The sequence below is a fragment of the Ahaetulla prasina genome, chromosome 3 (genome assembly GCF_028640845.1).
Source record: "Ahaetulla prasina isolate Xishuangbanna chromosome 3, ASM2864084v1, whole genome shotgun sequence".
Taxonomy (NCBI): domain Eukaryota; kingdom Metazoa; phylum Chordata; class Lepidosauria; order Squamata; family Colubridae; genus Ahaetulla; species Ahaetulla prasina.
The window spans coordinates 72,950,075-72,976,442 of NC_080541.1; the positions used below are offsets into that span (position 1 = coordinate 72,950,075).

At 40.7% G+C, this 26,368-nt stretch overlaps 2 protein-coding genes across 6 annotated transcripts; both read left to right on the plus strand.

The window, feature by feature from the left end:
- Positions 1-354: 354 nt before the first annotated feature.
- On the plus strand, positions 355-16,224 carry LOC131196252 (probable 2-ketogluconate reductase). 5 transcript variants are annotated; one of them, XM_058178815.1, is made up of 7 exons: positions 355-463; positions 5,250-5,480; positions 6,071-6,449; positions 11,470-11,641; positions 13,204-13,382; positions 13,536-13,632; positions 14,744-16,224. In XM_058178815.1, exons 2-7 carry the CDS (start codon positions 5,394-5,396, stop codon positions 14,898-14,900), a joined length of 1,071 nt encoding a protein of 356 aa, XP_058034798.1. In that variant the 5' UTR covers positions 355-463; positions 5,250-5,393; the 3' UTR covers positions 14,901-16,224. The 5 variants fall into 5 exon arrangements, with proteins under 5 accessions (XP_058034798.1, XP_058034800.1, XP_058034801.1 ...); XM_058178817.1 differs by having other exon boundaries at positions 5,250-5,447; XM_058178814.1 differs by lacking the exon at positions 5,250-5,480 and adding an exon at positions 1,460-1,616 and having other exon boundaries at positions 365-463.
- A 145-nt stretch (positions 16,225-16,369) lies between these two features.
- On the plus strand, positions 16,370-26,128 carry LOC131196254 (probable 2-ketogluconate reductase). The gene is made up of 6 exons (XM_058178819.1): positions 16,370-17,303; positions 17,728-18,112; positions 19,286-19,457; positions 21,896-22,074; positions 23,801-23,897; positions 25,575-26,128. The coding sequence occupies exons 1-6, from the start codon at positions 17,283-17,285 to the stop codon at positions 25,726-25,728; spliced, it is 1,008 nt and encodes a 335-aa protein (XP_058034802.1). The 5' UTR covers positions 16,370-17,282; the 3' UTR covers positions 25,729-26,128.
- Positions 26,129-26,368: the final 240 nt, after the last annotated feature.

Genomic DNA, 26,368 nt, shown 5'->3' on the forward strand with positions numbered 1-26,368 from the left:
GGAAAAAAGGGGGGGGGAAGGGAATGAAGAGGAAAAATGATCAATCAGCGGGAGAAGTCCGTCCAGTAGAAAGCTTAGACTTAGACTAACTTTATTGTCACTTTGAATGTACACTAATCGGCATACAATAAAATGAAATTTCATTGCATACAGCTCTCAAAGAGTCTTCATCTCTAATATACACTACATAAACATGATAAAATAAATACATACGTACATACCTACAAAATTATGCATATACCCACCTATATTATATGACCCGGGAAAGTTTAGCCCGGGGATGCCCTTGCGGACAGATACGTGTCTATTTCTATTGAGGGTACAATGTGTGACCAAAAAAACCCTCTGTCCCCGCCCTTCTTCCTCCCTCGGTGTCAGTTGTTGGAAAAGGCGGTTCGCTGAGCTTATCGCAGTTCTAGATTTCTTCCTTTCCCACGTTATGGCGGATCCTTCGGGTCTATCCGTAAGCGAACAACATTAGGGGAGCCGAAACAGATTTCTCGGCCTGACTGTGTGCCTTTGCCTTCTTGTATACGCTTGTATAGTAGCGTACAAAATACTAATAAGCGTACAAAATACGTTTATTAGTAACATACGTAGATTCGCTGTGTCTCTTTTTTGTCTCTCTATTATTATTAGATTTTTATAAAAACCCAATGCGAATATACCTAATAATCTTGCCTCCTAGGTTCCTCACAGCAACAATCCTGTGAGGTGAATTAGGCTGAGAGAAAAAGTAACTGGCCCAAAGTCCCTCAGCCAGTTAGATGTCTTGCTTAGCTAAGGGAGTCCTCGGTTTCTAAATCAGGAATTTTTAACTACCACACCAAACTATTTCTATTAATATCTAGATATTAATATCTAGATCTATTAAGCAGAGAATTTAAAACAAAGCTGTTGTTTAATGTCTCTATGTAGACAAAGAGAAGGCTCCCCATCTTCCCTTGGAAAAATAATTTGTTTCTGGCTTTAATGGGCTCATCTCATAGACTGGGCTCATCTAGGCTCATCGGCTCATCTAGGCTCATCTCAAAATGTTGGCTAATTTATGATTCAGTGATTGTTCGGAGAGTATGTTAGTAGTATCCTCTGTTCATTGGACTGCAATTTATGACAGATTTTTGCTGGAAACTGGAATTGAATGGATTCTTTAACGACCACAATATCTACTTAATAGCTGTCAGATTTGCTTAATGACCACTGCAAAAGAGGTTGTAAAAAAATCAGGCATAGTTATCTGGTGACCTGCTTAATGACTGGCATAATTTACGATCATAATTCTGGGCTTAATTATAATCATAAGTCAAAGACTAGCTGTATGCAAAATTTCCAGTGTTTACAGCGTGTGGCAGAATATATATATATTTAATGTCTGTTGCTTTGTCTGTATGTTGAATGTCCACATTAGACCAGATTCAGATGATTATGTCTTATACTAATGTTAACACATTTTTTTCAGCATTTAAAACTTGGGAATTATGTTCAGATGTAAAGCTTTTCACTTGGCAGAGATATATTGGTTTAAATGGGCAAAGAAAAATATTACTTGTGTTCAACATTACAAGACTGCCCAAAAGAGCACTGGGGGAAGACTATTAAGTCCATATCAGCCCACGGTTAGTACCAGAAAAAAAAATGTTGCAAAAGTCTGTTAAAGTTTTCATTAGGTAAAGATAAAGGTTCCCCTCGCACATACATGCTAGTCGTTGCCGACTCTAGGGGGCGGTGCTCATCTCCGTTTCAAAGCCGAAGAGCCAGCGCTGTTCAAAGACGTCTCCGTGGTCATGTGGCCGGCATGACTCAACGCCAAAGGTGCACGGAACGCTCTTACCTTCCCACCGCAGGTGGTCCCTATTTTTTCTACTTGCATTTTTACGTGCTTTCGAAACTGCTAGGTTGGCAGAAGCTGGAACAAGTAATGGGAGCTCACCCGATTACACGGCAGCACTAGGGATTCGAACCACCGAGCTGCCGACCTTTCGATTGACAAGCTCAACGTCCTAGCCCCTGAGCCACTGCGTCCCTTCTAAGTTTTCATTAGACACACAAATCTTTGAATAATCAGTGGATATATTTAGATTTTTTGAGAATGTGTGATGGGACAGTTTTCCAGAGTGGCCATCATGAAGTGGCCATTCACAATTTACAAAATGTATCAGAAGATTAACTGATGCTCCATGCCCTTTTTACTCAGTGCTACATACCACCCCCAACTTACCTTATCTTTTTCTGGGAAAATGGACACGCTTCCTAGCAAAGAATTGAGATGAGCCAATCATAAATTTTATTTTCTGAAAACTCCTGAAACTACATGGGACTGAGAGACCTTACTGATGATCCTGTTGGCTAGTGTTTTGGCAGCTAGCTAACAGTTTTAAAATTAAAGGAATTGGTTTGGGTATTTTTATTGAGAGAGGGGGAAAGTTATAGACCAGTGATGGCTAACCTTTTTGCTGTCATGTGCCAAAAGCGGGGGAGTGCGGGTGGGGGGTCGCGTACGTACCCACACCCATAATTCAATGCCCCCTGCACCCTTACCCCCCTCATGCGTGCGCGACCCCCCTGCGCTTCCCCCACTTTTGGCACGCAATAGCACAGTGGGCCCGTTAGGCCTGTTTTTCGCCCTCCCCAGGCTCCAGAGGCTTTCTTGGAGCCTGGGAGGGCGAAAATGACCTCCCCCCCAAGGCCCTCCGGAGGCCGGAAACAACTCTGTTTCCTGACTTCCAGTGGGCCTGGAAGGACCGAAAATCAGTTGGCCAGCGCGCTGGAGCTGAACTAGGGTAATGCTCACGTGCCCACAGATATGGCTCCGCGTGCCACCTGTGGTACGCGTGCCATAGGTTCGCCATCACGGTTATAGACACTGAGGAGTTCATTGATGTGCACTGGCACCACATTAAAGATCCTAGTGTATCCCAGATACACTGAATTACATTAGATCAAGATTGCTACAGATCTAATTTCAATCTATAAAAGAAAATGTATTTCATATTCTTTATTGAAAAAGGGGATTTTTGTTAGGCTCCAAAAACGTTACTTAATTATGTGCTTGGATTTATTTCATGGGTTAAAAATAGCTAAAATTGCTTTTTATCCATTGGGGCAAGATGGACTTGACTGAGGGTATTATTATTTTAGGGGTCAGTAGCTAATAGGCTTGAAACCAAGTATAACCATCTGAGAAGTGCAGCTTGTTCCAGGTTCTTGAAATCTTAAGAAATGTAAGTGCTGTGGAGGACAACATCTCAAGTAATGCAATTAGATGATTTTAAGAAACTTTGGGATTTTTGGCCAGCTCTATAAGCAATATATCTGGCAGAACCATTTTTTCGCTACTGCATAATAAGGGAGCAGATAAAAATAGATGAGTGACACCTAGTAATTATCTTTTCAAACTGCCTTTGATGTGAATGGGAATTTATAGGATATGCTGTTATAGTATTCTTTATTGGCCAAGTGTGATTGGACACACAAGGAATTTGTCTTGGTGCATATGTTCTCGGTGTACATAAAAGAAAAGATACATTCTTCAAGAATCATAAGGTACAACACTTAATGATAGTCATAGGGAAACAGTCAATATAAATCTTAAGGATAGCAACAAGTTTACAGTCATACAATCATAAGTGGGAGGAGATGGTTGATAGGAATGTTGAGAAGATTAATAGTAATGCAGACTTAGTAACTAGTTTGACAGTATTGAGGGAATTATTTGTTTAGCAGAGTGATGGCCTTTGGGAAAAAAATGTTCTTGTGTCTAGTTGTTCTGGTGTGCAGAGCTCTATAGCATCATTTTGAGGGTAGGAGTTGAAACAGTTTATGTCCAGGATGCAAGGGGTCTGTAAATATTTTCACAGTTCTCTTTTTGACTCATACAGGTCCTCAATGGAAGCAGGTTGGTAGTCACTGTTTTTTCTGCAGTTATAATTATCCTCTGAAGTCTGTGTCTGTCTTGTTGGGTTGCAGAACCAAACCAGACAGTTATAGAGGTGCAGATGAAAGACTCAATAATTCCTCTGTAGAACTGTATAAGCAGCTCCTTGGGCTTATTGACCCCTTGCAGTAGTTTATCCATATTATAACGAAAGATCCAGTTGCTGTGCTACATTTGTGATCCAGCATAATTTAAAGCAGCGGTCACCAGCTGATGGTCCGTGGACCACTGGTGCTCCACGAGAAAATTTTGGTGGTCCACAGAAAAATTATTTACGTTTTTAATATTGCACTAAATCAGGGGTCCTCAAACTACAGCCACTGGGCTGGATACATGCAATGAACGTTTGTGTTGCTGCAGAGAGTCTCCCCTTTGGAGTCTTCTTGTATGGGTCAGAGGGGACAGAAATTCTGACTCGGGGTCTGCTTCAGCCTCCTGGTGCGAGGCTTTGGGCAAAGGCTGGAGGGAAGTGCCACTGGTAGCAAAGAGCCGGAGGGTCTTGTTCCAGTGGGACTGCATCATGGCCTGGAACTGGCTGACCATCTCAGCCCACTGAGCCTCCAGGCACCTGTAACCTGGCCTTGCACTCCTGCAGGTCTTTCCTCTGCTTGGAAAGCCTATGCTCCTAGTCCTCAGTGAGGTGCTTCTGCTGAGCCTCCTTCTCGGCCAAATCCAATTTGAACTGAGCAGTTTTGCCAACTCTTTCTCGTGGTGGCTGCTTAGCTCCAACAACTGCTTCCTGTTGGAGCCCTAAGGAGCCTGGGCGGGGAGGCAATATGTGGTGGGGAGGGGCGAGTAGAGGCTGGCGAGGCGGCCCTCCATGTGAGTGACATTGAGTTGGCCACATCCACCCGGTCACATGACTACCTAGCCACGCCCACCCAGTCAGTCATTAGGCAGATCATATTAGTGGTCCGTGGGATTTAAAAGTATAAATTTAGTGGCCCCTGAGGTCCGAAAGGTTAGTGGCCCCTGATCTAAAGTGTCTTCCAAGGATTGAATCTGAAGTGCTGTGCAGTCCTGGTATATTGGGATGAGAAAGATGTATAGGCTAAACCCAACAATTTGACCTGGGGCTAGAAACGTAATTCCTACACAACGATAATGTCAGCCTGCCCCAGATCAGTGTTTGAGAAAATAAAAACCCAACTTCATCATGTTGAAGAATTTGGTAATTTATATCATACAAGTCTGGATGCAGTGGAAGCAAAGCTGGAACTGGAAGTAAATCAAAACCCCAGAGTCATATTCTCTCCTGAACCCTCCCCCTACTAGAGGTCATACAGTAATAGTCCAATGTCTTCTTTCTCCTCAGCCACGTGTAGTTTCACTTCCGATATTCTCCCTCTGTCAATCTTCTGAATGGAATGTGGAATCAGCAGCTGTCGTTTCATTCACGCGCCAACACAATTCAAACCTCTGGTTTTGAAAATGGCATTTCCCCTCTCCCCCACATACAATGTCAGCCGACGCTGGGAACAGTGAAAACCTCCCCCCCTTCTCCATAAAGCATGTAAGACAATCAGTAGAGCAAACTTTTAACAAGGTAATAAAATAGTCAGATAATCTAGTAGGAGAAATACAGTAAATTAAAGCGGAGGCTGACAGATAATGCAGTACAATACATAATGGTTATCTCCTTAAAACCCTTCATATTTTAGGATTTGGGGATCTAATCACCTATTCCCAGTAATTGCTGTCTGTCCATTAAGATTAGTAATAGAAGATGTCACCATTCTTTAGGGCAGGGGTCTCCAACCTTGGCAACTTTAAGATTTGTGGACTTCAACTCCCATAATTCCTCAGCAGCTTTGCTGGCTGAGGAACTCTGGGAGTTGAAGTCCACAAATCTTAAAGTTGCCAAGATTGGAGACCCCTGCTTTAGGGGATGTTATCTACAGAGTCCACAGAATAGTATTTTAAAAGAATAGTATTTTAAAAGCCAATATGTTCTTCCCACTCAGAGTTTTATTTTTATAGGTATACAAATGTGAAAAGCCAAGTAATTCTTCCCTGATCTTGAATTTCCAGGATCAGGAAGCTTCAGTCCTTGGTTATTTAAAAGGGTTTTTAAAAAATACCTCTTAACACTGGCTTTCTCAATCAAATGTTTCTGATCGTTATCTTCCCTTTTAGATTATGGCAAAAGAACTGCCCAGTATGCTGATCTCTGGAATAGGTGGTACATTTGGTGTATTAGAAAGCCATGTAGAGTTTCTCAAGAAGCATTTCAATCTCATTACCATGAAGGAATTTCAGAAAAGCAAAGAACTCCATGAAAAGATCAAATCTGTTTTTGTATTTGAGCGTCTTCCAGTCATTGACCAGGAGCTTCTTGAAAGCCTGCCCAACTTGAAGGTGATTGGAAACTCAGGAGTAGGAGTGAATCATCTGAATCTGAAATTAATTAGTAGCTTTGGAGTTAAAGTGACCAATACTCCACATGCTGTTTCTGATTCTACTGCGGACATTGGGATGGCATTAATGCTAGCATCTGCCAGAAGATTAGTTGAAGGTAAATAATTTTCTTCTTCGGCCAGTATTGGATTTTCCCTTTAGTTATTTCAAGCCCACCATCTCCTTCTTCACATACTTACTTTCAACTAGCTACAATTGTTGTGCAATGCCCGCTCCGTAGTTAATAAGGCTCCCTTGATTCATGATCTTATCCAGAGGGAATCCGCGGACTTTACGGGCATTACGGAGACCTGGTTGGGCACAGAGGGGGGTGTTCCCCTGGTCGAATTGTGCCCACCAGGTTTCCGTGCATTTCATCAGCCGAGGGCCCAAGGTAGGGGTGGGGGGGTGGCGGTTGTGATCAAGGAAAGCCTAGAGCCGAGGGAGTCCACTGTGTCTCAGATAGCTGGTTGTGAATCCCTCCTTGTGAAGTGGGGCCATAGGAATCAGATGGGTCTGTTGATCACGTACCTGGCTCCTTGCTGCGTGACTACAGCCCTACCTGAGCTGCTGGAGATGCTTGCCGAGGTGGCAGTTGGGATTCCCAGACTTTTGGTCATGGGAGATTTCAACTTGCCATCGGCCGGCTTGTCGTCAACGGCAGTTCAGGAGTTCCTGGCTTCCATGACAGCCATGGACCTGATTCAAGTAACTGATGGCCCTACACACACGGGGGGAGGCACACTAGACTTGATCTTTATCTCTGGACAGTGGATTAATGATCTGGAATTAGGAGATTTAGTGACAGAACCGGTGTCATGGTCAGATCATTTTCTCCTTCGCCTAGACTTTCGGACCGCCGCTCACCACCGCAGGGAGACGGAGCCAATGCGTTGGTTCCGTCCCAGGCGCCTGATGGACCCGGAGAGGTTCCAGACGGAGCTTGGGCCGTTTCCTGAGGATCTTGCCCACGGCACGACTGAAGAACTAGTTGCGGCCTGGGAACGGGCCGCGGCTGGGGCTTTGGACCGTGTCGTGCCTTTGCGGCCTCTGACCCGGCGTAGATCTCACTTGGCTCCATGGTTCTCTGAGGAGCTGAGGGAGATGAAACGCCGGAGAAGACGCCTAGAGAGCACCTGGAGGTCTAGCTGTTCCGAGGCTGATCGGATACTAGTGAGGTCTTTTACTAAGACCTATCTAGTGGCAATGAGGGAGACGGCGTTCTCGTTTCCTCCCTCATTGCATCGGCAGATAACCGCCCAGCCGCCCTGTTCCGGGTGACCCGTTCCCTCCTTCGCCAGGAGGGGCGGGATGACCCCCTGCAGGGACGGGCTGAGGAGTTTAACGGTTATCTATACGATAAAATCGTTCAGCTTCGGGATAGTTTAGACCAAAATTGCAATGGTCCAGATGGGATGGAGGAGGCACGTCTTGTTGAGGTAGTTTGGGATGAGTTTGAGTCTGTGGCTCTCGAGGACGTGGACAGGTTGCTGGGAAGGTTACATGCGACCACATGTTTACTGGACCCGTGTCCTTCCTGGCTGGTGCTGGCTACTCAGGAAGTGACACGAGGCTGGCTCCAGGGAATTATAAATGCTTCATTGTTGGAAGGGGTTTTCCCCGCCGCCTTGAAAGAGGCGGTGGTGAGACCCCTCCTCAAGAAGCCTTCCCTGGACCCAGCTATTTTGGGTAACTATCGTCCAGTCTCCAACCCTCCCTTTTTGGGGGAGGGTGTAGAGAGTGTGGTTGCGTGGCAGCTTCCCCAGTACCTGGATGAAGCTGTCTATCTAGACCCGTTCCAGTCCGGCTTCCGGTCCGGTCACAGCACGGAGACAGCTTTGGTCGCGTTGGTGGATGACCTCTGGAGGGCCAGGGACAGGGGGTGTTCCTCTGCCTTGGTCCTATTAGATCTCTCAGCGGCTTTCGATACCATCGATCATGGTATCCTGCTGCGCCGGTTGGAGGGATTGGGAGTGGGAGGCACCGTTTATCGGTGGTTCTCCTCCTATCTCTCCGACCGGCCGCAGACGGTGTTGACAGGGGCAGAGGTCGACGCGGGCGCCTCACTTGTGGGGTGCCTCAGGGTCGATTCTATCGCCTCCTGTTCAACATCTACATGAAGCCGCTGGGCGAGGTCATCAGTGGTTTTGGGGTGAGTTATCATCTGTACGCTGACGATACGCAGCTGTACTTTTCCACCCGGACCACCCCAAGGAAGCTGTCGAGTGCTGTCCCGGTGTTTGGAAGCCGTGCGGGTCTGGATGGGGAGAAACAGACTCAAGCTCAATCCTCCAAGACGGAGTGGCTGTGGATGCGGCACCCGGTTCAGTCAGCTGCAGCTGCAGCTGGCTGTGAAGCGGTTATTGGCCCCAACGGAGAGGTGCGCAACTTGGGTGTCCTCTTAGATGGGCGGTTGTCGTTTGATGATCATTTGGCGGCCGTCTCCGAGGGCCTTCCACCAAGTACGCTTGGTGCGCCAGTTGCGCCCCTTCCTTGACCGGGATGCCTTATGCACGGTCACTCATGCCCTCGTAACTTCCGCCTGGATTATTGCAATGCTCTCTACATGGGGCTGCCCTTGAAGTGCACCGGAGGCTGCAGTTAGTCAGAATGCAGCTGCGGGTAATAGTGGGAGCAACTCGTTGCTCCCATGTAACACCACTCCTGCGCAGTCTGCACTGGCTTCCTGTGGTCTTCCGGGTGCGCTTTAAGATTTTGGTCACCACCTTTAAAGCGCTCCATGGCTTAGGACCCGGTACTTACGAGACCGCCTGCTGTTACCGTTGCCTCCCACCGACCCGTCGCTCTCACAGAGGGCCTTCTCAGGGTGCCGTCCGCCAAACAATGTCGGCTGGCGGCCCCAGGCAGGGCCTTCTCTGTGGGAGCTCCCACGCTCTGGAATGAGCTTCCCCCTGGTTTACGTCAAGTACCTGATCTTCGGACCTTTCGCCGTGAGCTGAAAACGCACTTATTTATTCAAGCGGGACTGGCCTAAAATTTTATTGGGTTAAAATTTTATTGGGTTATTTATATTTTAATATTTTAATTCGTTTTAAATCTGGCCATTTTATAATATACTTGTTTTAATTTCTTTTAATATTGATATTGTGATTTTTTACTTGGCTGTACACCGCCCTGAGTCCTTCGGGAGAAGGGCGGTATAAAAATTGAATAAAATAAATAAATAAATAAATAAATAAATTGTAACACTGAATTATATTGGTGATTTATACCTATACAATGTGAACAGGTTTAAGTAGAATATACTTTGGATGTTTTAAATGTGCATACTAAGCAATACTCTCCCTGCATTATCCTTGGGTCAGCTATGGTCAGCAGATCTGATTTGGGTCCGAAAAACAATCTTGAAAGACGTTAGAATGTCAAGTTGTTCCCTGTAGAAAAACTTTTGTTAGAAAACATCAGGAAATTGCTTCAAATTCCTTTTTCAGCAAACTCTGACTGTTTTATTAGTAGACTCCCAAAATCGAGAAACAGAACATCTTTCTGAATAAACATCTTTAGAAAGTCTTTAAGCATCTTTAGAAAGTCACTCAATTATTTGACAACTATTTGTTTAGCTCAATTCCTTACAAAGAAAAGTTTAAGAAATAGTAAATGATAACATATACATTGAAAACTTTGTTATCTCTATTGTAAACTTTTGTAAGTAAGAATTAGAGCTGTAAAAAAGAAACAAATACCATTTTAAAATTTATAACATAATATCCATGATCCTCCCACATGATTTTTAGAGATACTTAACTCCTGCCACTTAGAATACTTCAATCTGATGTGATTCAACCTGAAGCCCTCCACACAATGCCTATATTCCCCCATGTGAGAATTCCTTCCCCAAAAAGTCAATGGAGAAACTGGCAGGGAAGATTGCAAACTGTGGTCACTTGCTGAGAGGACTCTCCTTTTTGTCTGGCCAAAGGAACTGCCTGCTGAGGTGAACTGAACTCCTTTGGCAGGGTGGAGAAATGGAGCTCAGCTCCTGAAAGTCTGAGCTCCATTCATGCACCGTGCTAAAAATGTTCCCTTCTAGGTGCGAAGGGGAACGGAATTCCTGCAGTGGTTCAGATCTTGAAGATATGGAATTTTTTCCCCTGCATTCCACCAAAGGTGTTCCTTCCATGGACATTGGGAAACTTTCAGCTCCTGAGTGGAGAGGCAGTGTGATAAGGAAAGAACATGGGGAGCCTCGGGGTTGGCAGAGGCCCATTGCTGGCCATGCACAAGTATTCCTCCATCAGGGACTGAAAATCCTACTTGGATTTCGCAGGAAGGATTTTTACCACCTAAACAGAACGTCCCAGAGTCTCCTTCAACTCACAAGAGACATCCTGCATTCCTTACCTGGGACTTGATTCACTTAAAGACTCACACAATTGGTTAATTACCGCAACCATGAATGCAGGGATTGCGGTTGTTGAGTGAAGCAGTCATATGGCAAGTCACCTGATATCTCACTTAACAAACACTTTGCTCGGTGACCAAGATTCTGGTCCCAATTGTAGTTGTTAAATAAGGGCTGTCTGTAGTAGAAGAAAAGGAGAGGAAAGAAATATTCACTCTGGAAAATTTTATGTAAATCTTATACTAAAGGATAACATGATTGTTTCAACTTTCTATGTACTTTGTTTTTCTTAATGCTATTAAGTTTGGGAGCTTATAAAGATTGTTAAATAAATTTAAAAACAAGTTGAGATTAAGCAATTGCAATGTTGTATTTTTGTCTAACATGCATGATTTATTCTCTGATTTATTTTTTTCTGTAACAATGTTCTGCAGTAGTTAATTAGGTAAATATCAACATGTAATATAAATCAAAATATTTCTGAACGTTCATCAAGGACTTGCCCCTTAACACCACAAGACAAATTAGATCTATTTGTCAGTTTTTTTTCTGCAGAAACTGTATATTTGGAAATCAGAAAGAGGAGGGATTTCCTCTTTGGCCAAAATCCAGTCAGGGAGATAGATAAATTCCAAATAAGCAGATAATAAATCTAACCATTGCTGCTTATGGCCATAGGAAAGAACTAGGAAGCCAAAAGAGAGAAAGGGAAGAATAATGTTATCCTACTAGATAATTAATGTTGTTTTATTCAATTTCTGTTTTTGTGTTGTAGGTTATTATCTGGCAATATCTCCAGATACTATGCATTTTGCTGTTAATTGGCTAGGAGTAGAAGTCAGCAGGGCCACTCTTGGTATCATTGGAATGGGCAATATTGGTTATAAAGTAGCCAAGAGGGCAAAGGCTTTTGACATGAAGATTCTCTATCACAATAGGAACCGGAGGTAAATGTATTTTGAGGCATATACTGTAGATGTGATATGATATGGTACAATTGATATGAGATAGGGCAGAGCAGGGTGGGATAGGATAGGATAGGATATATTATATATTTGGGATTTAAGTTTGAAATTCATTTAGTAGCCTTTAAAAATATTTTTAACTGCCCTTTAGCAGTGATCTTTAGCTAAAGCACCAGACCAGAACTGAAAATATGAATGCTATATACCACGGGTGTCAAACTCCATTTCATTGAGGACCTTATCAGGGTTGTGTTTGACCTTGGGAGGGCCAGGGTGGGCATTGCCAGCATGACGACATTTGTGTCAGGGGGTGCCTGTGGGGGCCCGAGTGCTCTGCCAGCGATAACAGGCTCCCAAGTTTCGTTTTCGGCTGCGACGGCCTCCTGCCAATGAAAACAGAGCTCGGGATGGTCGCATGCAGCCCTCGCAAGCTCTGTTTTTGGCTGCAACAGCCTCCTGCAACCCTCTGCGAGTGAAAACGGAGCTCGGGAGGCCCACATACGGCCCTTGCGATCTCTGTTTTTGCTGGCAGAGGCACCACGGGGCAGTTCTTTGCTATTTCCAGGGAGGCTCCACAGGCCAGATCTAAGCATCCCATGAGCCGGATCTGGCCCCCGGGCCTTGAGTTTGACACCCCTGCTATATATGGTATGTTTGCAGGAACTTGGCTCAATGAAGCATACATTTGCTTAGTGTTGTTACAATGACAATAGAAATGCATAAACATTGAGGCAAATTAAATCTACAGGTTATTAAGCTATTGGTTTGTGACTAATTGTGGACATTCCATTCTACTGAACACAAATTAATAAAGAAGTGAGCTCTGTTGCCAAGTTCACTTCAGATCTGATCTGAAGAAATTTGGAGTGTGGCTTCTGAGATATCAGCACATATTCCTCATCTCACATGGCTTTATCCAGATGTCATTTCACCAATGAATAGCAATCACGAAATTCTAAATTCAATAATCCCAAACTATTTTAATTTTAAATCTGTTTCTTGCAAGAATGTTCTCTAGGAGCAAATTTAAGAATTAGAATTTTTTTTTTTTTTATTGGCCAAGTGTGATTGGACACACAAGGAATTTGTCTTGGTGCATATGCTCTCAGTGTACATAAAAGAAAACAAATTTAAGATCTAATTCATTATCAGGTTGATAATAAAAAAGAGGTTAGATATATAAATAATGCTGTATGTAAAAACATGCTTTCTTCAAATCTATATTTCATAAAAATCATGGAGAGTAAACTACATGTGTGAACTTTGAGTTGTTACTAACAACAAGCAGATTTAACAAATACTCTGCAGCAGTTATTTTTGGAACAACAAAAAGTTCCTTATGCAAGGCAAGAAGAACCACAGATAGTGCCATAGGTTGCACTGAATAGGAAGAAAAGTATGGGTTGCTGCCTTTAGACATAATATAGCAAGCTCCCCATGACTCTAAAATATTTCTTATTTATGCTGTGCAGTTATTAGCCTCCAAAACAACTCCACTATGAAAAACTCTTTTAAAAATTTGTTTTCACATTTATTTCTTCCAGAAAACAGGAAGAAGAACAAGAGGTTGGTGCCATGTATTGTAAAAACATAGATGACTTGCTTCGACAATCTGATTTTGTGATGCTGGTTGTAAATTTGACATCAGAAACCCACAATCTCATAGGAAAAAAAGAGCTAGAATTGATGAAACCCACAGCCACACTCATCAATATCTGCAGAGGTAGGATGCAACACTACCCAAATGTACATTTTTGTTGTTTAAACCAAAACCTTCTTGGTGGGTCTGTATTCTGTATTTTGCTTGATTATTTCTTGATAAAATGTCAGTCATGCAAAATATATTTGTGTCATTCCAAAATCCCCTTTCTCTTAGGTGCAGTTGTTGACCAGGATGCATTGGTAGAAGCACTCCAAAATAAGGTTATTAAGGCTGCAGCTCTGGATGTGACCTATCCTGAGCCATTGCCAAGGTAAAATAATACAATACTCCTAGATCAGAATAAAAAAACAATAAATCCGGCATGAAATAAATAATGATGATATTGTATAGATTCAGAAAAGTATTCTTAATATAGGAGCTCCTACGTTGGCCCAATTTACTGTCTGTTTATAGTTAGACTAGTACAACCAATTTATCTTTTATCCTTATCATACAGATTAAAAAAATACTTCCAACTTTTACTCTAAAATTAACAGTAGTCTGCATTGTTTCTATAATCCTATCTAATTCTAATTATCAAATCCCAACATCAAAATTATATTTCTCTTAGTTTCTCACAAAAATTCCGTAAGTGGCGTCATTAACAATTTATCACTGTCTCCTAAAATAAACCAGATACCTCTTCATTCCATATTCGACCCACTTTCTATAAAGTCACCTCTAAATCTGCAGCTCTTTTCATTAAACAACAAAAATCCACTAAAAAAATAGCAAAAGCACCAATAGTTTAAATTTATGCCACCCTTTTCCTTTTAGGTAGTGTGGTGATTGAAATATTAGAAATGAACTGAGTAAGTCTGGGTATAGGTTTCCATTTAATGACTGACGCCAGTAGATGACTTTGGGCCCGTTACTTTCCCAACTCAACTAATTTCATAGGGTTGTTGTCATGTGGGTAAAGTGAGATGATACACCCAGGTTTGCCTTGAGCTGTCAAAGAAAACGTGGGATAAAAGTGTAATAAATAATCTAAATTTTGAGAAGGTGTCTATTTGAAGTACACAAAATGCATTTCAGGGGTTTGGTCATTAAAACAAGATCACAGTTGCTTCCAACATTTCATTCTTCAATCATCCCAATGCAGACATTTGTGAGATTTGATTCCCTTTCTCTTTGAAATAGCAGGAGTAATTCTAGAGGAAGAGTGATTGAAATAGCAAAGCAGCAAGTAATGGCTGTTTGCAGGTTGTGCCTCTTGGATAGTATGGATACTATCCCAACAGAAAGCTTTCCGTAGCAGAAACTGGGCAGCAGAAGTTAATACCCTTTTTTGTTGGTTTCAGTCTTGAAGCAATTGCTTTCCAATTCTAATTTGCCCTGGCTAGGTGAGTCTAAATTATCCTGCCCTGCTTTCTCTGCAGAGATCACTTGCTATTGCAGATGAAGAATGTCATCATAACACCCCACATTGGCACTGCTACAGACCAAGCCCTGCGCATGATGACAGAAGAAGCCGTGGAAAACATCCTGGCAGTTCTCAATGATCTTCCCATTCCTAGTGAAGTGATCTCCAAATGACTGGACAGAGAACATACCAAAAAAATCATGAATTATCAAGAACAGCACATTAACCTCTGAGAATCATGACAAATAGCCAGACAACATATTCCTATCAGTTTCAAAATGTGTGACTGTGATTATTTTTTGTAGTTGAATTAATTCCGTAAGCCACCCAGAGTCACTTTGAAACAAAATGGATAATTAATTAATTAATTTGATTAAAAAAATCCCATTGGAAAAAAGTTTGCTCTGAGGCTTTTGATCATGGTGGTTGGGTTTCTGATTCCTTCAACCTTTTATCTCTAGCAAACAGATACACCTCTTTGGAAAATGAGAACAACAAATTCAGAAGAGTTAAGGTTTAGGGCTCTATTAAACATCACATCAAGGTTCAAAAAAATTTGAATAGTTCCAGCATAGAAATATTATTTGAGATTGTAGTTTTCATGTTTGAAAAGATCTTTCTCCTGCATTCTTAATCTGCAGATAATTGTTGCTGTCTTGACAATTACACAAAGAAAAGAGCACAACTCAAATATAACAAACAGTGCTGCCTTGTCCATTTGGTTTGCTGGACTAGCTGAGAGACTACTTAGAAATGTCAAATATTATTCATCCACATTTATTGAATAAAACCCAGTTGACTGAGTTCACACAACCCATTAATCCATATACTGTACATATAATTAACTAGTTGCTATGGTTGAATTGACACAAAAACAAGCAAAACACAATATTGCCAAACATAGTTGTGAATCAAGACATAGTTTTCTGATCTTGATTAGAAAGTGGTGACTGCTGAAGCTTTCAAATTTTTCATGGCATTCAAAAGCTGAATCCATTAATGATATATAATTGATTATATAATGGTATTTAAAAGGGCCTGAAGAACAAATTGTTCTGAACCAGCTTGCTTTTTATGTTTTTTTAATGGAACAAACAAATTTCAAGACATAATTTAGAAATCAGGAAGAGGAACCAAAATATATGCTTGTATTGCTAACAGGAAGGGAAAGAAATACAATGCACTTTAAACTTTACAAATGCAACATTTGTAAAGATAATCTGTTTATAGAATAATATAGTTATAGTGATCAGACTTGGATAAACACTTCACAGTAAATATATAAACCTTTAAAGCTCATTGTGACTGTTATTTTGCAACCAAAGCAAAAGTTTATACCTTTAAATTCCAGTTCAAAGAAAAATGTACTTTTAGGATGTACTAAAAGGTATGTTTAATTATTGATTATTATTTTTTCTATTTTTAATTTGATTTGTGTAATTTTCCAAAATCAGCAATATAAAGCTGCTAATAAAAATGTAGTATTTTCAAAGAGGATCAATATTTTCAAGCTGTATTCTGATCTATAAAAAGACTTGAATGATAACTTAGAATACTCATGCAATAATTAGAAAGTTTAAAAAAGCAGTATTTTTGCTCTTTGTTTGTACCTACATAATTTCTTTAACATAATGAAACAGTAACGAAATGCATTATGGTTCTAGCATTTGGTGGTTGTTTTTTAAATGGCATAAGCCCACCAAAGTCAACTACACTTGTACTTTATGAGTAGAAAATTAAGTAGACGCATTCATCTGAAATACAAAGACTGAAATATGATCAAGACAATAATCCAGCTGCATTTGGTTAAGAGAGAAAAGTTTAACAAATAACTTATTAAGTTACAGCTTGATTCAAAGTTCCCCATTAAACTTTGCCCTTTTCTTATGAAAGATCTCTTTGTTAATAGAAGAGAGAATACTGTAGCTTGAATTATATAGAATCTGGATAATTCAGAATGCACATTAAAGTTTGAATTTCAAGAGACTTACAGATTCAAAAAAAAAAGGCTTTTCCTTGATATGCTGCTGCTCTACCATTTTTAAATATTTGTTTAAAATACCAGTTGTCTGATTTTTCTATTATTGTATAAGTAATTTCAACTGAAAGGAATACTCTTGAAGATTAGGATAAATATATATTTTCTCTTACATTCTAGTTTAAAATAGCTATTTTGTGGTTAAGACAATGCTCCCAAAACAGCAATAACCAATAGAAAAATTATAAGAGGCCTTCAATTAAGAATTTCACTAAAGAGCGATACTCGATTTACATAAAAAGGACAATAAAATCTCAAACTAGGATCTCTCTCTTCAAATCCTCATTCACCAGTACAAGCTTCCTGGATAAGCTGAGCCAGTCCCCATCTTGAGAGAGAAATTGGTTGTGAACATAAAACAGAGGTGGAAAACTTTGTATACTCTCTAAATTCCAAAGTCCTTCACTGTTGGCTTCTTTGGAACTCTGGCTGGGAGATATTTAAAGATTATCTTCCCAAAGTGTACTTTGAAACAAGTAACACTTCAGAAGCAAGCTAAGCTGCATTATTTTGTGCAATGGCTGATACTTTTAGCGAGGTAATTTATACTTATCGAGATGGGAAAAGAGGAACATGAACAAAAACTGCCATTGATCATCTCTGGCAAACTTGTGCTTTAAATCAAGTGAAATGGAGAGAGAATTGGGGAGCTTTGAGGAGGGCAAAGGGGGCAATTTTAAATGGTATATCTGCAGCAGTATAGCAGCATTTTTTAAAAAAACCTGGCATCTTTTGGATGTGTATTTTTAAACAATGTGTTAATTTCAATGAATGAGAACAAGCAAATGTCTGAGTTTTAACATCGGTAAAAAAAGAATATTATTTTTAATGGTGATCTCTCAAAAACTGTTAAAGGTTAAAATATCAATACGCTTTTCTAAGATCAGTACATTAATAATTGTATGCTGTTGTTATAGAAGTATGTGTCATAAAACTAATATCTATTGGTTTTGTTTAAGTAGATTGTGGAAAAACGGGAGCTACCATATACATTAATAAACGTCATTGGTGGTCCAGATGGAGTTTATGAAGACCATGTAGAGTTTCTGGAAAAACATCTTAAACTTGTCACCATGCAGGAATATCTGAAAAACAAGCAAGTGCTTAATGAAAAAATCCAAGCAATATTTATGTGGGTCTATAAACCTGAAGCTACTAGGGATCTTCTGGAAGAGCTACGTAATTTAAAAGTGATTGCAGTCTCGGGTGTAGGAATAGACCATCTTGATTTAAAACTGATCTTTGGCTTTGGTATAAGAGTAACCAATACACCTTTTGCAGTGTCCAGTTCAACAGCTGATATAGGAATGGCTTTGATGCTGGCTTCCGCTAGAAGGATTGTAGAAGGTACAATTTAAGTTTTGTCAACCCAATGACAGTACGATGGGGGAAGGGAGAGATTGAGGGGTCCTTGGTGCTCTCTGAGCGTGATTGATTTCTTGCAGATGTTTCATTACCCCAAGTAGGTAACATCATCAGTGCACTGATGATGTTACCTAGCTTGGATAACCGCAGAGTGCTTCCAGGATTCCTCATTTCAACTCTGAGCAACAAATATTCTCTTTTATTGTGGGGAAGGGGAGAGAGACTGTTTAAATCTTTTATGTTCCAACCTAATTGTTTTTCATGGTTTCGTATTGTTTTAAAAAGACTCCCTTGTAGGTACAATGTAACCAAGTATTTTGCCATTGTCTTTGACCCAGAACAGGGGTCACCAACCTTTCGGACCTCAGGGACCACTAAGTTCATAATTTTAAATCCTGAGGACCACTAATATGATTTTTTTAAAAAGATAAATAGTATTTAGTGCAATATAAAAAATGCAAATAATTTTTCTGCGGACCACTAAAATTTTCTCGCGGACCACCAGTGGTCCACGAACCACTGGTTGGTGACCACTGACCCAGAACATTTAAAATCTTCCAGTTTAATCTTCAACTCTGAAATGTTCTCATGATTCCCATCCAAGAACTAGCAAGGTTTGCCTCTGCTAAAGGATTATGTTGAACTATCAGATCAGCAGCGCTCAACCTTTTGGACACATTCTGTAGAGAGAGGTTTTTCTGCAGATCAGAGCAATCCTGGTTTTGAGTACTGCCCGCATCCCGTTTCTTTTTTTTCTACTTCCAATCCAGTGTACAGATTTACCCATCATAGCTTTCAAACCCAGCAAAGTTAAATTTGACTCTAGTGATTCCATAGACTGATTTTAACGCCATAATGCAATTCTGGAATATAAAAACAAAGAGCGTGTTCTGAACAACAACTTATTAATGCATTCAGCAGAGAATCTCTATGCATCGTAGCTAGGATTGTGAAGAAAGATTTCTAGGTTCCCTCCAAGGCAGTTGAGCTCTTGCTACAAATAACAGCAGCAGCAGTGTGGTACCCGCTCACTGTTCAGAATCAATAAGGTCGATATACTTTGCCACAAAGGAGTGAGACCTGCGCTATTGAGTATTGACCGATTTCGTACTACCATAATCCATTTCTTTTTGGTTTGTTTTTAAACATCTCTAGGTTATCAGATTGCAGTTTCCCCTGACACTAAACATTTTAATATGGACTGGTTGGGACAAGAAATAACTGGTACAACTCTAGGAATCATTGGAATGGGCCGGATTGGTTACAAGGTGGCCCAAAGAGCTAAAGCTTTTGAGATGAAAATTCTTTATCATAACAGAAACCAAAGGTAACCAGCTCTCATATTAGATCATAGATAGACTAATTTTTTTACCTTTTTCTATCTTTCTCTTATGTTCTTATGTTATTCTTATGAATAACTCCATCTGACTCCCATTGCAGGGATACCTGTATAAAACAGTACTTTTTTCCTAATCTTTCATAAATGTACCGTATTTTTCGGTGTATAAGACACACCTTTTTACCCCCAAAAAGAGGGTGAAAATCTGGGTGCATTTTATACACCGAATGTAGCCCCCCCCCACCTGCCCCCCCACCCTTCAGAGGTTGTCGGCCTCTGTGCATTGCACAACCACGTGTCCTCATGAAAACAGTCTTGCATCTGCCGTGGCGCTTCAAAGGGCCGCACTACAGCTGATCAGCGCTGTAGGTAGCTAGTAGACCAGTGGCTCTATTTTTAAAGAAGGTAGACCGGTGCGCTCCCAAAAAAGGTAAGTAGACCGGTATGGTTCTGCTAGACTGAAGCAAGCCTGGCAGACCAGTATGTTTCCTGCTTAAAAAAAGGAAATTTTTTGGTCAAAAAACTCACAGTGACTCTGAAAGAATCGAACAGAAATGGGCTGGAAACCAGATCTGCTAGAGATGTTTCTGTCAGGCTGACTGAGTCGAAACAGGAAAGAGGAAGGGGCGCGGTCAAAAAACTATGACTCAGTCTCTAGGCAGATCCGGCTGTAGCAACCCATGTCTGACCGATGCCTCAGCCTCACTGGAGAACTGGTGGCTTGCTGGGTGCAGCGCAGGTGTAAGGCAAGGCGCTGCCACCTGAAAACTGTTGCCACGATCTCTGCTGCCTGGAACCGCCCAAAAATGTGATGCTCTTTCTTTGTCTCTGCACACCCATTTTTGGAACTGGGGAAGCAGCGGAGATCTCCAGGCGGCGGAGATCGCAGCAACAGTGTTTTTGGGTGGCAGCACCTTACCTTTTGCCCCCTGTGCAGCACCTGCTTCGCCAAGCAAGTCCCGACCTCCACGCTTCCCCAGGCAGCTCCTGTTATCAAAATCCAAATGGAAGTGAGATCCTGATGCTGGTAGGCAGAGGCAGAATTCTTTTTTTCTTGTTTTCCTCCCCCAAAATTAAGGTACGTCTTATACTCTGGTGCGTCTTATACACCGAAAAATACGGTATATTTTAAATCCATAAATGAATGTTGCTGGGGAAGGCATGCCTGCATCATCCAAAGAAACCAGTAGGAGCTAGACCAGGGAATCTCCAAACTTGGCAACTTTATGACTTGTGGACTTCAACTCTCAGGATGAACTTGGCAGCTGAAAGACTTGTGGACTTTCACATGGCTGGCTGAGGAATTTTGGGAGCTGAAGTCCACAAGTCTTAAAGTTCCCAAGTTTGGAGACCCCCTATGCTAGACAGACCTGCTTCATTTTCACTATATGTCGTGTCCCCCTCCCCCTCCGACGACCGGGTCTAGGAAGCGTGGCAACGAAGCCTCTGCAGCTTGTCAAATTCCTTCAAGGTTTATCAGGGCAGGTAGGAGTCCAAGTTGTGACTTCAGCGATAGGGTCCGATATCAGCAAACTAGATAAGACTTTGCTTGACTCAAGGTTGGAATGCCAAAAGCAGGTCCTTTATATAGGCTGTGGGGTGTGGCTCCATGACTCAGCATTTATCCAGGCCTGCCCCTTCCTTCCTTCCTGCTGGCGTCGCCTCTCAGATCTCCGGAAGCGAGGATCCTCCCACTCTGAATTCTCTTCATCTGGATCTGCTGTCAGTAATTCCAGCACATGGCTGGCTTCCTGCTCACATGCTGTAGGAGTGAGGTTTGTCAGGTTTGTTTGTTCATTCCTGGAATCCTCTCCGGGCATGGGGCCAGGGCCGGGGGCTGGAGGCATGACAGGCCGTTCATCTTCATTATCAGACTCGGAGTCTGATAACAGGCCCGGGTGTAGACGGGAGGGGCCCGGCTGAGGAGAGGAGGGAGGACGAGGCACAACACTATACTTGCCAGTGAAACAATATATATTGTACATATATCAAGATTTGTGTTGGGAGAAGAGAGAAAAAAAGCATTTCAACACTGAATCAGATTAATATAGTATGAACCTAAGTAGTATTAGTGCTGGTATGAGAATGGGAAGAAGACTGTATGATGAGGTGATATTCTTCAAGAATGGTTAGAATAAGACATCTTTGTAACAGGTTAGAGGCCTTGTAGATGTACCCAGTGGTGGGATTCAGCCAGTTCGCACCACTTCGGGAGAACCGGTTGTTAACTTTCTGAGTAGTTTGTTGAACTGGTTGTTGGAAGAAATCATTAGTGCAGAGAACTGGTTGTTAAATTATTTGAATCCTACCACTGGATGTACCTATATGTTCAGATTGCCTTTGTCACTAGTTCTATGGAGGTATGAAACATCAGTGGAAATATTGCTAACATTAATAATTGGAACTAAATGACTTATGCCCTGCAGAAATGAGGCAGATGAACAAGCTGTTGGTGCAGTTTATTGCCAGAAGATGGAAGATTTGCTTCCACAAGCTGACTTCGTGATGCTGACTGTGAATCTGACCCCTCAGACATGCAAGTTGATTGGGAGAAAGGAACTAGAACTCATGAAGCCCACTGCCACTCTTATCAACATCTGTAGAGGTAGTATAATGATTTCAAACTCAATATAGCCACATTTTCCTTGAATGAGAAGAAATGAAAATCATTTATGACATGAGGGAAAGTAAGGAATTACAAATAAAATTTCTGCCAGGGAAATTTAAGATAGAATATAACTCAGCTGCCTCATCTCCCAATTAAAGAGCTTGAGATATTGTAATATTTTCAAATACCAGTACTGGATTAAACTTGTTCTTCCCAGTTCATGCCCCATCCCATTTTTAGAATTTCTGGCCAACATTTCCCTAAATGCATCTCTCCTTATTGCTCTAAGGAAAGTTCTCCTGAAATGCTTTGATGGCCATTATAGGTAGTCATGAACTTATGATCACAATTGAGCCCAGAATATATGCTGCTAAGAGAGAAATTTGTTAACTGAGTTTTGACCCATTTTACGCTTTTCTTGCCACATTTGTTAATTGAATCACTGAAGTTATTAAATAAGTAACATATTCATATTAAGTGAATCTGGCTTCCCCATTGACTTTGCTGGTCAAAGGTCGCAAAAGATGATCATGTGACCCCGGGACATTGCAACTGTCATAAATATGAACCAGTTGTCAAGCATCCAAATGTAAACCACATGACCATGGGGATGCTGCAATGGTCATAAGTGTGAAAAATGATCGTAAGTCACTTTTTCAGTGCTGTTATAACTTCAAATGGTCACTAAATGAACTGTTGTAAGTTTGAGGACTACCTGTATCTATTTTACAGTAGGATTATTTTTCTTGCTACTTACTGCTCTTGGGCTTCTGATCTCCAGAGGTACACCATACATGGGACATAGTGAATAAAGGACTATTTTCAGTTAACAAATTCAGTTAACAGCAGAGATACTGAAATTTCGCTTTAATTTGTAAATGTTAGTCATTATCTAAAACACCTCCTTGAAGTAATAGTCAACCTGAGAACTAAAAATATTAATTAAAGACTCAAATGTACACATACAGCAGACAGGTAACAGTAAAGCATTTCCTTTATCATTTTTCTAAAATAAGCACTCTTGTATTCCTTTCCCTTATAATAAGGGAAAGCAATTCCTTTATTAATTCCCTGGAATTATGCTTGCTTTCATTTTCTTTCCATTCCAAATTTCCTGAAATGTCAAGTATTTTTTAAATTCACACTCCTTAACCATTCCTCTCCTGCCAAGAAAGTTAATGTTTTGGCAGTAAGAAGCTGAGGGCAGTAGCACATTATTCATGTTTTTCACTATAGTATGGCGTTGCTAATCATTTTGGTTGCCTCTTTTCACATTTACAATATTTGTGTGCTGCAGTGTGTTAAGCAAAACATAATTCAATATTTTGATTATGGTTGCTTCGTAGAGTTGTAAGAGGTCAAAAGGATTTCTCCACTAACCCTCAAATCAAGAACTTTTCTTTTTCTCAACAATTTCGAACTGAGTTATTGTTATGTATTAACTGATTAATTCTCATAACCCCAAATTCCTTTTATGATAAGATTGCATTAGCTTAGACTCCCATTCATTCAAAATGCTCCTCATTAAAATATATGGAATTTCTTTTTTTCCAGCATGGCTGTCATCAGAAATGTCAATCTTTTAGTGTGAAAGTGGTATGTCACATCTAACAATGATTTACTGCTCTCATTCAGAGAAATGAATCTCCCTTTTAAGCTTGGAAAGCAGTATGTCTTGATAGAGCTAGTAAAAACATTGTTCTCTTACTTGCTTTAAATTCAGGTCAAGTGGTTGATCAAGATGCACTTCTGAAGGCCCTCCAAACAAAAACAATTAAGGCTGCAGCTTTGGATGTAACGTATCCAGAGCCACTGCCAAGGTAAAAATGTATGCATTTAGAATTTATATGTCACTGCTTATTCTTTCATGTTAGGTATTCTATTCTGACTCATCTCTGATTCATCTAGACTGCCGGATTATTTAAGATAAAATAGTCAGCCATTGATGCCAAAAAAAAAATAAATGTTCTCTATTAATCAGTAGGGTTATATTTGACTAAATAGTATACTACTTTATTGATTGATGTGTGTTGTCGACTCCTAGAAACAACATGGATAGATTTTCTCCGTGAATATTATGTGATGCAGTGAGTTGATTTAAGTTCTCCAAATGTGAAATTAATCTGCAGCATATATTTTTTTAGCTAAGATAAATAGACAGCAATTATGGAGTTAACTTGGTATAAGCTGTTCACTAAGCTTTGAATTCAAACTCAAAGAATCATAACATTGAAAGGAAACATATATATATAGTTTGGATTAATTAATTTTTACACAAAGCAGGAGGTTGAACATGATTACATGTTCAACCTCCTGCTTTGTGTAAAAATTAATTAATTTTTACACAAAGCAGGAGGTTGAACATGATTACATGTTCAACCTCCTGCTTTGTGTAAAAATTAATTAATCCAAACTAATTAATATTGTAGAGAAAACAACAAATATGCACACAAAGAATTATATTTAGATTTATAAGCATTTAAACATTAGATTTATACATATTTATAGGTTTTAATTTCATTATGTGAATGCGTCATTTCCCTAGTTACACTGAGAAGTTAGTTTTAAATATTCTAAGACAAATGAGATATTCCCCCAGAAGAAGATCTTATAAATGCTTAGAACACTAGCTTCCCCTGTGGAGCAACTCAAAACAACGTAAGGACCTTAGAAGACTGATTGGTCTTGCTGGCCACAGGAAAGCACAGGGAACTGAAATGGAAGTAGTAGAGAGTAAAAATTAAATGTTAAAGATCAATTACTTTTATATGCTTATGTTTGCCTAGCATTCAGAAGTTCAAGACAGTGTAGCTTTCCTTCCTATTTTCCCACAGCCATCATTCTATGAGAAGACTGAGTTAAGAATGACCGGCTCCCCATGGCTCAACTTTTTTCAAGACACACCCAGTTAGTTGGCTAAGCTTGGTCTTCTCAGTAGTTAAGCTTGATTGTACATATAGTATACACAGCATTGTACCCTCTTAGCTGGGTGAACGTGTTGTGAGGATACTAAAAAAGGATCAACTGATCCAGTCAACTAGCCATGAAAGGATTAGATTTATCCCTGTCCAAATCTATGTCCCAGTTCTTCACAATCAGTTGTATTGTGGGAACATCTAAACTGAGTCCACTGATAAATGCTACAATCCTCAACTCTCTTCAGAACTCCCAATGCTTGCAGTGGAAAACACATTTCTTCTGCAAGATGGATTGGCTGCACGTTATGTTGCTGCCAGTACTCTCCTACGAAGTGGCTTATGGGATAATAAACCCTTCCAAGAAAAAATGGACAGGGTCTGGGTATTCCCCATTACTGCGCTTTTGTGCTACCAGAAGCAGAAGTGAGGAGATACTTGAATTAAGGACTGCAGAATATTAATGATCTGATTCTATTTTCTAAAAACTTTGAAAGACCCATATTCAGCTCAGTTTCCATAAGTGTGGCACATCAAGTTTTAAAAAAACAACAGACAACTTTCCTCTTTTCTTTCCTTCAGAGATCATGCTTTATTGAATTTAAAGAATGTCATCATAACACCCCACATTGGAACTGCAACTTCACGAGCCCGCCGCCATATGATGGAAAGCATGGTTGAAAGTATTCTGGCTACTGTAAATGGCCTCCCAGTCACTCATGAAGTCCATGAGTAACATGTGCTTTGTTGGGATAAAGTATTTCTATATTTGTCTTTAAATGTTTATAGCAGGGGTCTCCAAACTTGGCAACTTTAAGACTTATGGTCTTCAACTCTGGGGAATTCTGGGAGTTGAAGTCCACAAGGCATAAAGTTACCAAATTTGGAAATCCCTAGTTTATAGCAAAGTAATGAATTTGATTTTGATAACAGATCTCTATTTAGCTTCCTTGGGGAAAAAATAAGTATGGTTTTGTGTATGTTTTGTTCATTTATGTTGTTCCATTTGTTCTACAGAGCTTTGTTAAATGAAATGGAAAACAAACCTGAAAAATAAAAGTATCTGGCATTGGATGAGTGTCCCAGGGGTATGAGTCATTATTTGAAGGGTTTGTTGTCAAATAAGGATTACTGCTAAAGGTAACTGAGATATTTCTCCAAATATCTCCAAATTTCTCCAAATCCCGAAATTGGGATGATCCAGGCGAGGGAGAGGAAACACGTCTTGTTGAGTCCATTTGGGATGAGTTTGACCCTGTGGCTCCCGAGGATGTGGACAGGTTGTTGGGGAGGCTTCACGCCACTACATGTTTACTGGACCCGTGTCCTTCCTGGTTGGTACTGGCCACTCAGGAGGTGACACGAGGCTGGCTCCA

What these genes read in the sequence shown, in the direction of transcription:
- LOC131196252 (XM_058178814.1), top strand. Translation starts at nt 1,479, where the DNA reads ATGTTCAGATGTAAAGCTTTTCACTTGGCAGAGATATATTGGTTTAAA. An exon ending in TAAGTCCATATCAGCCCACG is followed by an intron (nt 1,617 to 6,070) that starts GTTAGTACCAGA and finishes CTTCCCTTTTAG; the next exon opens with ATTATGGCAAAAGAACTGCC. An exon ending in TATCACAATAGGAACCGGAG is followed by an intron (nt 11,642 to 13,203) that starts GTAAATGTATTT and finishes TATTTCTTCCAG; the next exon opens with AAAACAGGAAGAAGAACAAG.
- LOC131196254 (XM_058178819.1), top strand. Translation starts at nt 17,283, where the DNA reads ATGGCTGATACTTTTAGCGAG. An exon ending in TGGCTGATACTTTTAGCGAG is followed by an intron (nt 17,304 to 17,727) that starts GTAATTTATACT and finishes TTGTTTAAGTAG; the next exon opens with ATTGTGGAAAAACGGGAGCT. An exon ending in TATCATAACAGAAACCAAAG is followed by an intron (nt 19,458 to 21,895) that starts GTAACCAGCTCT and finishes TATGCCCTGCAG; the next exon opens with AAATGAGGCAGATGAACAAG.